The 12,500-nt window shown below is 46.8% G+C and overlaps 1 protein-coding gene across 1 annotated transcript in view; it reads right to left on the bottom strand.

Annotated features, from left to right (window-relative positions):
* Window positions 1-2,008: 2,008 nt before the first annotated feature.
* Window positions 2,009-12,500, bottom strand: part of cspg5b (chondroitin sulfate proteoglycan 5b) — a gene marked incomplete at both ends in the record, with an annotated part of 20,036 nt that continues 9,544 nt past the window's right edge. Inside the window, 5 exons of the mRNA XM_083681194.1 lie at window positions 2,009-2,092; window positions 5,194-5,244; window positions 6,605-6,655; window positions 6,812-6,982; window positions 9,180-9,344. Of these exons, the coding sequence (XP_083537320.1) occupies window positions 2,009-2,092; window positions 5,194-5,244; window positions 6,605-6,655; window positions 6,812-6,982; window positions 9,180-9,344 (522 nt within the window). The remainder of the gene's footprint in view (window positions 2,093-5,193; window positions 5,245-6,604; window positions 6,656-6,811; window positions 6,983-9,179; window positions 9,345-12,500) is intronic.

Raw genomic sequence — 12,500 nt, 5'->3', positions numbered from 1 at the left:
CAGAGTGTGACTCTACCGCTCTAAATGATCCTGATGAATCTCCTGCTCTACTTCTGCTGTCTCAACAGTTTGGATATCGTATTTCGAATTAGTTTACACACACACACACACACAAACACACACACACTCTCTCAAACACACACACACTCTCAGACATACACACACACACACACACACACACACACACACACACACACACACACACACACACACACAGTTACTGCCTCATCAGCTAGATGGAGATGAACTGTCCCCTTATTTGCCAATGCTAACACAGAGTTCAGCTTAAGAGGTGTCAACCTGACTAACACAGACACACACACACACGCACGCACGCACGCACGCGCACGCACGCACACACAAACACACACACACACACACACACACACACACACACACACACACACACACACACACACACTCACTCACTCACTTAAAACGTTATCTCTCTCTCCTCCTCAACTACACCTCATCTGTATCAGCTGCTAAAGCTTCTTACTACCATTCCAAAATTCAATCCTCTGCCTCTGACCCAAGGAAACTGTTCTCCACATTTTCCTCACTCCTCAGCCCACCTCCTCCCTCCTCCCTGTCTGCGGATAACTTTGTCACCTACTTTGAAAAGAAAGTTGATGACATTAGCAGCTCTTTCTCTCTACCTCTCGCCAACACTGCTACCTCTCCTCCCAAACCTACTGCACTACACTCTCTGGTTTATCAGCTTTCACCCTTTCTCCATTCCATCTCCAAAGACCTCCTTCCGTTCCTTACCACCATAATCAATTCCTCTCTGTCCACAGGATCTGTCAAGTCTCTTCTCAAGAAACCAACTCTTGACCCGTCTGCTGTCCATAACTACAGGCCGGTATCCCTTCTCTCCTTCTTATCTAAAACCCTTGAACCTGCAGTCTCTAACCAACTGTCTCACTATCTCCTTCAGAACAACCTCCTTGACCCTCACCAATCCGGCTTTAAGGCTGGGCACTCTACTGAGACTGCTCTCCTTGCTGTCACGGAGGCCCTCCACTCTGCTCGAGCTTCCTCCCTCTCCTTTGTTCTCATTGTTCTGGACCTGTCTGCTGCATTCGACACAGTAAACCACACAATCCTTCTCTCTACCCTCTCAGAACTGGGCATCTCTGGCTCTTCACCCTCCTGGTTTGCACCTACCTGGCCGATCGCTCTTACCAGGTGACGTGGAGAGGATCACTGTCCTCTCCATGAGCCCTCACCACTGGGGTCCCCCAGGGCTCTGTCCTAGGGCCCTTACTGTTCTCCCTCTATACCAAATCTCTTGGCTCGGTAATTTCCTCACATGGTTTCTCCTACCACTGCTACGCAGATGACACTCAACTCTTTCTCTCTTTCCCCCCTTCTGAATCACAGGTGGCAACACGTGTCTCTGCGTGTCTTGCAGACATTTCCGCTTGGATGTCAGCCCACCACCTCAAGCTCCAACTTAACAAGACTGAACTACTCTTCTTCCCGGGGAAAGCCTGCCCTCTCCAAGACTTCTCCATCCCTCCCAGACAGCCTCCCGGACAGCAAAGAACCTTGGGGTGATCCTTCATATGTTCAGGATCATAGGCTGTGTACAGGATGTATGCTGTCTACATGTAGAGAGTGCTGTGTGTGTGTGTGTGTGCATGTGTGTGTGTGTGTGTGTGTGTGTGTGTGTGTGTGTGTGTGTGTGTGTGTGTGTGTGTGCGCGTGTCTGTGTGTGTGTGTGTGAGTGTGTGTGTGTGTGTGTGTGTGTGTGTGTGTGTGAGGCCAGCACTGTGTGATATGAATAATTGAGTGTGTTATTTGAGGGCAGGCAGCTTCCCTACATTAACTCCCTCAGTCATCAGAAGACCCTCAGAGACTGGCCTATTAAGAGAGCACAGGAGGAAGACTGGAGAGAATGAAACACAATGAAACAACCCATTCACTCCTACTGCTGCTGTGAACCCTCATCCACTCTGGGGGTTCAAAGAAAACTGTGGTCCAATTGAGAAGAACCCTTTCCTCAATTCCTTGTGTCCTCTCTCCTTGCCTCCTCTGTCCTTGCCTCCTTGCCTCCTTCACTACACAACACCATGGAGAAGTGGATCTGAATGGGGAGAAGGATGTGTTTTAAAGGACAAGGAGAGGAGAGAGGACATGAGGAATAGAGGATTGAGTTGAGTGAGTCAGCCTGTGTGTTGATGACGTGATGTGGTTCAGAGGTGTGGTGTGTTCCTGTGAAGATGTGCTTGGGCTAAGAATAAGGTTATTACTGAGTAATAACTTAGCGTTATGATCCGGACAGGAACGACTATCCTCTTATAGAACCTGTGACTTTACACCTCAGCCAGTCACACACTCTCTCTCTTTCTTTCTCTCTCTATCTCTCACACACACACGCACACACACACACACACACACACACACACACACACACACACACACACACACACACACACACACACACACACACACACACACACCTCAGCACCACATGTCACTTCCACTCTGACTACCGGTAGCCCTGTTGGGGGCTTACTAACAGGGAGCCCTTCCCCCTGGGCACACCTGTGCCTTTGTGTGTGTGTGTGTGTGTGTGTGTGTGTGTGTGTGTGTGTGTGTGTGTGTGTGTGTGTGTGTGTGTGTGTGTGTGTGTGTACGTGTGTGTGTGTGTGTGTGTGTGTGTGTGTACGTGTACGTGTGTGTGTGTGTGTGTGTGTGTGTGTGTGTGTGTGTGTGTGTGTGTGTGTGTGTGTGGTGCTCCACATTTGGGATTCCCCCTTGGGAGGGAGCAGGTTTTAGGCACTCCACATCCCTCCACCCCTGCAGTTCTGATCCGGATAGGAGGCCCTCTAGCTGGGAGAGGCTCTCTCTCCCTCTGTGTGTGTATGTGTGTGTGTGTGTGTGTGTGTGTGTGTGTGTGTGTGCGCGTGTGCGCGTGTCACCCCTTTGGAGGTCACAGGTCTCTGGTGGAGGAGAATGTACCCTTTCTAAAATCTTTTGACTTTAGACCTTGTCTTGTCAGACAGAGTACAGCAGTGACTTTATCAGTTTGGCTATGCAATATGAAATATGTCTGTGTGAAAATGTATTTCTCCTCTCCTCTCCTCTCCTCTACTCTCTAACTCTTCTACTCTCTACTCAAACTCCTCCATTCTCCTCTCCCTCCTTTCATCTTCTCTTTCAGGTGTCTGTCCTACCATTAGAATATCAATTCAGTTTCTCTACCTTTCCAAAATCCAAACAGAGACAAAGACAAACCTGCGGCCCAGGAGTTTCCATGGTTACTGACCTGAGCCGTGACGATGTACAGGTGTCAATCACACATACACTGGATGTAAGGGAGAGGGGGGTTTACGGAGAGAGGGGCAGAGGGAGAGGATGAGAGGGAGAGGGAGGGGAGAGAGGGGGGAGTGGAGGGAGGGATAGATTTTTGAGGAAAATATGAAGGTCATTTTTTACATCTATTTTTCTCGCTTGTTTTTCCTGTTACATTGCGATATGCAATGTGCATAATAAACTGTGATTGATTGGTTGATTACATTTATGGCTGGCCTTCATTGGAGGTCATTCGGGTTCATATACGTATATAGTGTTTATAAAGGCTCATAAGGTGTACATAGCTTTAAATAGGTTTGTTGGGGTTAAATGTCAGTTATTTTCAGCATGACACGGAAACGCTCACCACAGGGACACAACCCTCAGACAATCAATACACAACAGTTTTGTAAACAAACATATGGCATGTTCTTTACAAATGCGGATTTGATTGAATTCGCCACCTAATTAGAGAAACTTCAGAAACTGCCATTAGACCTCCATCTGCTGCTGCATCTCATGAGACTGCGGTACTATGTATGTGTGTGTGTGTGTGTGTGTGGGGGGGGGGGGGTTAGTGATGTGTGGGTCAGCAAAACTCCAGCTGGAGAGAGGTGGTGGTAATAAACCTGCTGGGGCTGTAAGACACACACACACACACACACACACACACACACACACACACACACACACACACACACACACACAGGCACGCACACACACAGGCACGCACACACACAGGCACGCACACAGACACAGACCTCACATTTTAAGAACAGCTCTAAGGTTCAATAAGAACCCCTTTCTATTCCCAGCTGTACACTGTCAACTCAGGAACAAAGAGAGCTTCATCTGCATGAGGTTAATACTAACTATACATTACATAACTGTACAGCAGGATAACCCTCCTTCCTCAGTAAACACACGGTGTGTGAAGTCTAATCTCAGTCGATGCGGAACCTCAAAGTGTGTCAGACGCAACCCGAGTACTGCCACAGCCATGGAACACTGCTGCCCCCAAGTGGTCATAAAGAGATCTGCACCAGATCGAAGTGAAGTGAACCATGGTGTTACTGTTAACCATGGTGGAGTGTTACTGGTAACCATGGTGCAGTGTTACTGTTAACCATGATGAAGTGTTACTGGTAACCATGGTGAAGTGTTCCTGGTAACCATGGTGGAGTGTTACTGGTAACCATGGTGGAGTGTTACTGGTAACCATAGTGAAGTGTTACTGGTAACCATGGTGGAGTGTTACTGGTAACCATGGTGAAGTGTTACTGTTACTCGGCTCTCTTAAGCCTATGAGGCAACGGGTGCTGCCTAAAATGTTGTGAGGGGGTGAAGGGGGAGATGTGCCCCCCCCCTCTCTACCCAGATAAAACATTGCATATCACCTATTAAACAAGCCATTCTGCTGACATTTAATGGGAGACGTGCTTGGGTCTAAGGTCAGATTGGTGTTTTCTTCCATGATTATCATATAACCAGTCATACTTAATGGTCCACCGCAGGTAAACGCGCATAACATTTTTTTGGTGCCAACACAAACACTTTTTTTCATTGAATCTGTATTACTCACCAGATTAAAATGTTCAATGCTTTTCTTAGAGTGGGAGTCGCACCTCCTTCCTGCATGTTCAGGTCTCGTCTCAACGTTGGCTGAAACACTGTCCTAAAATAGTGTAGGGCTAAGAGAGAGATTTCAACGTGATCTGAAAGCATAATAAAAAATGTAAATTTGCATGATGAGAACACACTCCTCTATGTACTCACCGCTCCTCCGCAACATGCCCCAGATTCCATACTCGGATGATACATTCCCATTTCCTGACTCCACTGACTCCGTAACTACAGTACACCCATAACCCAGCAAGGGTGGCCTCTCACCTCCACCTCCCAGCTGTGTTTTCCTGAGCTGAACCCCTTCCTGAGCTGAACCTAGAGCCAAGAACTGAGGGAAGACATGTGTTCCGCTCAGGGTTGTGAAAAGTGTCTGTCTGTCATCAGATAGGGACAGACAGACTGCAGTCTGCAGAAGGACAGACAGACTAACCTTCCCTTAAAACTCTTTCCTTCTCTCTTTCTCTCTCTCTTGGTCAATTAAAAACCATTCAGACTGCCGTAGATTGTAGTTTGTTTTATTTGGAGAAATGAAAGATTAGAAACATGAAATAACACACGAGTAAAGCTATCAACACAGGGATACACTTTTGTAAAACATCAATAGTACATTAATGAACCATTAGCAAACCTAATAACAACTAAATAAATGTGTACACACCATTTATAAACCATGAATAAACATTTGAATTGTTAATAACAAATGGATAAACCTGAATAAGCACATCAGTGGTAAGTGATGCATGAACTGCCCTGACTTTGGCACCATTACTATGGAAGAATTGTCTGTGTGTGTGTGTGTGTGTATGTGTGTGTGTGTGTGTGTGTGTGTGTGTGTGTGCGTGTGTCCAGCGTGTGTGTGTCTGTGTGTAGTCTCTGTGTTTATGAGACCTGAGGTTTGTGCGTTGGCTGTTTATTATGTACATCTAAGTGTCAGCATGTAAGTGATAATGTTGTTAATGCATGTTAATGTTGTTTTAGCGTGTGTGTGTGTCAGTGTTCTGTTAGAGTGAATGTGATCCATCATCGGTTGCAAGTTGTATCCTGGTTGTGGGGAGGTTGTGCCAGCCTTGACCGTGCCTTGATCATGTCTTGACCATGTCTTGACCGTGTCTTGACCGTGCCTTGACCGTGCCTTGACCATGCCTTAACCATGCTTTGACTGTACCTTGACCGTGCCTTCACCATGCTTTGACCATGTCTTGACCATGTCTTGACCGTGCCTTGACTGTGTCTTGACCATGCTTTGTGGTCTCTCTGTGGAGCGGGAGGATGAGGGTGGGGTTGGTGAAAGCGGGGTATGGTGAGGGTGGAGCAAAGAGGGGGTGGGACCAGGGCCAGGGGGTGGGACAAGGATATGGGATGACGTTAGGGTGAGGGTAGGGCGAGGGGCATGGGGGGTGACGGGTAGGGGGGTAAGGTTAGGGTAAGGGTATAGCAGGGGGGTTGAGGTTAGGGTAAAGTTAGGGAAAGGGGGGTTAGGTTATGGTGAGGTTGGGGTGGGATTGGGGTGTGGGGTGGTGGGGGGGGGTGGGTGAGGTTAGGAGAGGACAGGCAGGGACCGGGTGCTCACAGGACTGTATTTGGCCCTGGAGGGGGAGGCAGGCTGGGTGAGGTGGGGGGAGGAGGGGGAGGGATGGAGGAAGGTCTTGGAGAGAGGTCTCTCTGAGTGGGAGGCCTTGGAGCGACCCCTTGGCCTGCGCAGCTGGGGGGACGAGAGCTGCTGGTACTGGGGGAGGTGGGGGGAGGCGTGATGGGAGGCGGGTGAGCGATGATGGGGGGAGGGATGGCGGTGGGGGGAGGGATGGCGGTGGGGGGAGGGATGGCGGTTGGGGGAGTGGTGGTGGTGGTGTGATTTGGGGGAGGTGTGGGAGGCAGTTGAAACATGGGGTTGGCCGTGGTCAGGGGAGATGGGAGAGGGATGGGGTGAGGCGGGGGTTTCTCCGTTGTTGGGCCGTTTGTAGAGGAAGACGTTGTAGTGCAGCGGAGGGCCTTCCTGGGGGCGGAGGTTAGCCTCTTTAGGGAGGAGCAACTCCAAGCCAATGGTGACTCCGTCCTGGTGTAGAAATACAACAAGTAGAGAGGGAGGGAGGAGAGAAAGGACAGATATAGAGGAAGGAGAGAGGGAGAAAGATAAAGAGGGAGGAGTGAAAGGACAGATATATAGACACAGGGGTATAGATATATGAGGATAGACACAATAGACAGCAGGGTGAGACCAGGTGTGGACCAGGTGGTCGGTGAAATGAAAATGAGGGAGACAGACAGAAGATGAAGATTTGGAGAGAGACCGTTAAGATTGAGAAAAATTGGAGGAACAGTACAATACTGAATGAGAATGAAGAGGAGATAGATGTAAAGATCGTTGTAGAACATTGAGTTGCCTTGGACATTGCTCTTACCTGTATTGACGTGTCATCATGAATTTACTTTTCACAATATATATGTGTCAAATGCGCTGGGTAAAGCAACAGCTAGCTTACCAACAGCTAGCTTAAACCAACAGCTAGCTTACCAACAGCTAGCTTAAACCAACAGCTAGCTTACCAACAGCTAGCTTAAACCAACAGCTAGCTTACCAACAGCTAGCTTACCAACAGCTAGCTTAAACCAACAGCTGGCTTAAACCAACAGCTAGCTTACCAACAGCTAGCTTAAACCAACAGCTGGCTTAAACCAACAGCTAGCTTACCAACAGCTAGCTTAAACCAACAGCTAGCTTAGCATAGTCATGCCGTCTAAATCCAACAGAGACACGTGAACATAATTTAAACTCAGGCCTGTGGTTTAGAGCACGGGGAAGTTTAACCTTGATCTGAATTGCAGTGTACCTCACTTTCCACTAGGGTTCAGTGTAAATGCGTGTTATTTTAAACCATCTAAATCGATGGTTTAGGGAGAGATTATATAATATAAAACATTTTATTTTGATACACGCAAATACTATGATAACAACACAGCAGAAGTAATTGTAGCAGTCAGTCCTGCTGCATGCAGTAGCTACAGAACACATTACCCCCTCAACTGAGCTGAGGCTGAGCTTCATGGAAAACAGATTGAGGTGTGTGTGTGTGTGTGTGTGTGTGTGTGTGTGTGTGTGTGCGTGTGCGTGTGCGTGTGTGTGTGTGTGTATTTGGTAATGGTTAGTGGCTCCGGTAAGTTAAAGCCATGCACAGCAAGTCAGAGAGACAGTTAGGAGTGAGAGAGAGAGAGAGAAAGAGAGAATTAAAACATTTTAAAGAGAAATAGAGGTAGAGGGAAAGGAGGAGTAGAGGAACACACAGGGACAAGCTCTTTAAAGTTCAAAAGTTTTATTTTAACAACTCCGAATCTGAATGCTATAATTCCCAAAAAAAGTACAAAAAACCTGAAGTACGCCAAAGGATTATAAACCACATCAATGAAAACAAGACACAACGTGCTGTACAGTATTTTAAATATCAATCCAAGCAATACTTTACCCCATGAAATCTATACGTATATTCACTGTATTATGTCAAACATCAACAATCTCTGAAATATCAACTTCTTGGTTCATTTCTTTTTGTCATTATTTTACACCAATGCATGCGTACAGGTGGTAAGGCGGGGCAGAGAAGAGGGGGGGGGGCGGTGGCGAGGGGGTCTGTGGGGAGGGGGGGCAGAGAGAGACAACGACAGGTCAGAGTTGAAAGGTTGAAGATATGAGCAGGGCATTGGTGGAGAGAAGACAGTTTATTAGTTTGGCCAGCTGCCAGAGGAGTGTTTAGTCCAGTGATGACGAGGGTGAGGAGCGAGACATAGTAGTGTGAGGCGGAGAGGAGGAAGAGGAAGAGGAGGCAGTGGCGCTGCTGAGTGGTCAGGAGTGGTAGAGCGCCCTTGTCGTGTTATGTAGTGAGTAGCATCTCAAATGACAACCTATTTTCCATATGGCGCACTTCTTTTGACTTCATAAAGTATACACTTGACAAAAGGGGTCAAAGGTATACACTTCATAGAGAACAGGGTCATAGTATACACTTGATAGAAGATAGGGTGCCATTAAAGATGTTCTCGAAGTGTTACAGTGCCCCTATGTGTAGATGGTACTGTGCTCTAGCGCCTCACTGTGGTGAGTAGAGGCGTTACAATGGCCCAAGGTGTAAATTGTAATAGCGCCTCATTGTGGTGAGTAGTGGCGTTACAACGGCCCTAGATGTCGATGGTACTGTGCTGTAGCGCCTCCATGTGGTGGCTAGTGGTGTTTACAGCATGTTGCTCTCGGGCACGTTTACCTCCATGGCCTCATCTGCGTGAGGGGTGTGGCTAAGGGAATGGTCTGAGGCGTGGGAGGACCGGTTGTTCTCCTGTTTCGGCGAATGAGAGTTCCGGATGTTCAGATTCTCCTCCTCATCCAGGGGTAGAGACTTCACAGGGTCCTCCAGCTTCTGAGGGTCGTCCTGTAGTGAGACATACAAACACGTTATGCGCACACACACACACACACACACACGCCATCTACACACACACACACACACACACACACACACACACACACACACACACACACACACACACACACACACACACACACACACACACACACACACACACACACACTCATCCTTCTAACATGTAGTCTTATAGCTCAACTGCATCTATCTGAGGGCGTGTCTCAATAGTCTAATATGGCGTCCTCTCCTCCTTTCCTCTCCTCATTTCCTCCCCTCATCTACACTGATACTCCAGAGTGGTCGAGGCCCTGGAGGCCTGCTGGGGAATTCACCTGTCCACTTCTTTTACATCGGCAGTGAAGGAGACAGGGAGAGAGAGGAGATAGATTATTACTATTAAGACACACCCTGCGGCTGTCTGTCTGTCTGTCTATACCACTGAAGGAACAGAATCACTTTCAACAGAAAGCTAATTCCATTGAATTCTATGGTGAAGAGGGTGAGTGTGTGAGTGTGTTATTTTCATCCCAGATTCACAGGTTCCACACTTCCAACCAGAGAAAGTCTTTGATCAGAGTCCTGTATCTCTAGACATCCTTCTTCTGACTGCATTTGTGATCAGGTCCTCTGTCTGAACTATTGTCAGACAGTGTGTGTGTGTGTGTGTGTGTGTGTGTGTGTGTGTGTGTGTGTGTGTGTGTGTGTGTGTGTGAGTGTGTGTGTGTGTGTGTTTGTGAGTGTGTGGGTGTGGGTGTTTGTGAGTGTGTGGGTGTTTGTGTGTGTGTGTGTGTGTGTGTGTGTGTGTGTGTGTGTGTGTGTGTCTGTTCATTTTCAAAAGCACACCTTCTAACACACTCAGATTGACGTGTGCATGCATGGGAGACTGCTTTCCCCACCGAAATAGGGAAAATGAAATATGCATGGGGGACTGCTTGCATGCGGGACTGCTTTTTCCACCAAAATAGGAAAATGAAATATTCAGACAAACTGCTCAGACCTTTATCTCAACAACCAGTGAGACCTTAGATGAATTACAGGGTGACAAATCTGACATCTGACATACTGCAGCCTGCGGGTTGTACCAAATAGCAGTATGGGGGGGGGGGGGGGGGGTTGGCCTCTAACACTGACATTTTATAGCATCCTGGAGATGAATATTTGTTTTTGTAGTATAGTTTGAGGCAAGCTATGAATATTAATGAGCTGTGATGAAGGCAGAATTTATCTCTAGGCTAGGGAAGGACATTGAAGTAGATGTTTTGAAGTTCCTTATGTCTCCAGCTAGCTTGCTCTGTCTTTGACAAATATACTAACTAGATAGGATGCCACCCTTCAATCTAATCTAGAAATATAGCTAGCTAAGTAACTAGCAAGCCAACTATAGTTATTTGTCATACTTATTAGTGGGCTTGTTTCAGCAAATCCAACCAGTTATTTCCCTTGCCCAGAGACAGACTCTGCCTTGCCCGCTTGCATTATGTTAGCACTGGTGGTCCTGCCTGCTAGTGCTGGTGGTTGTGTGCTTTTCCATATATGGTTCAGCCAATCACGCTGCGTGGTTTAAACCACAGTTCATTAATATTCATATTTTGCCCCAAACCATCCTACGAAAACCATGTTTGCATCCTGGAGACAGGGAGTCACCTGCAACCAGAGCTTAGTGACACCAGTGACCTTGCAAATGCCAACAGAGAGGTAGGTCATAGGTCACTCAGGTATATGTCATTATTTACTGTAGAAGTAGAGCAACTCTTAGAGAACTGGTCATTCTGAAGGCTAGGAATGGAAGCATACTAGACCTCTGGTCTCTGGACATCTTTGATATTCCACAGTGAATATATTGTACATCATATTGATGTTGACAATAGAGGATGGTGTATGTGTTGGTGTAGTGAAGGTTTGAGGAGGGTATATCTCATCACTTCCTTCAGAAGTAGGAAAACTCATATAGAACTGGTAATTCTAAAGGCTGTGAATGGAAACAATCAATATCTGTGAAATTCCTCAGTGAATATGTGTCATATTGCAATTACAAAAGAGATAGATACAATAGATTTTCTGACAATAGAGGAGGGTATTTTGACACTAGAGGAGGGTATTTTGATGTAGTGCATGTGTGTGTGCGTACGTGTGTGTGTGTGTGCGTGCGTGTGTGCGTGCGTGTGTGCATGCGTACACGCAAGCATATGTGTGTGTGTGTGTGTGTGTGTGTGTGTGTGCGTACACGCGAGCGTGTGTGTGTGTGTGTGTGTGTGTGTGTGTGTGTGCTAGAGAGTGCCATCCATTGATTGGCCCGTGACAGGCATATGAAGGTCATAGGGAGAGTGTTCAGATGATGTGGTCAGTAATTGGGTCAGGCAGCATCGACTAGTTAGCGTTAGCTAGCCTGTGTGTGCCGAGCCTGGTGCCTCATGAATTTAAGTTAACAATTCCAACTGCTGAATTTTTTTTTTATTTTTTTTATATGTTTTTAGGGCATTTCCGCTTTATTGGGATAGAGATAGTAGAGACTGACAGGAAGGATGGGTGAGAGAGAGGAGGAATGACATGCAAGATATGTCGAGGGTTGGAATCAAACCAGGAACCTTGCAATTATATGATATGCGCATTAGTGTGCTACGCCACTAAGCGTCCCTGCTGAATGAATTTAACAGAATTGTTTTGGGTGACTAGAGGGAATAGCTTTTCATTGAGTTATGAAATGGAAAAATGTAATCCAAAGCTGAAGACGTCTGATAGAAGCACAGATATCCCAGGCTATAAGTGGTTATACAGTATCTCTATTTAACACTTGATTTACTGTTGCTTTTCAGTTGACAAAACTAACAATCAAGCACACTCAATCACACTGAGAAACACTCAACCACAGAGAGGGAAAGAAGGCATTTATCTGGCTTAATTGTAAATTCAGATTCAAATCCATAAATACAACGATCTCTTTCTCTATAATCAGACTCCCTCCCTGTGTTGAAAACCTGATTTCCTCTTTAATAGCCAAACAAACAACAATAAACCAATGCAGAGTTATGGAGTATGGGGGGGGGAACAAAATGGCTGCCAGATCACCAGAGTAGCGGAGGGACCACTCTGAGCCAGAATGGAGGTTAAGTCTAGCAGCTGGTCAAGCTTTGACACAGTGCAGCAGAGCAAGCAGACTATCTG

This window comes from Argentina silus (assembly GCF_951799395.1).
Source record: "Argentina silus genome assembly, chromosome: 11".
Classification (NCBI taxonomy): domain Eukaryota; kingdom Metazoa; phylum Chordata; class Actinopteri; order Argentiniformes; family Argentinidae; genus Argentina; species Argentina silus.
Note: the sequence above shows the minus strand (reverse complement) of the source record. Positions and strands in the feature narration are given on the sequence as shown.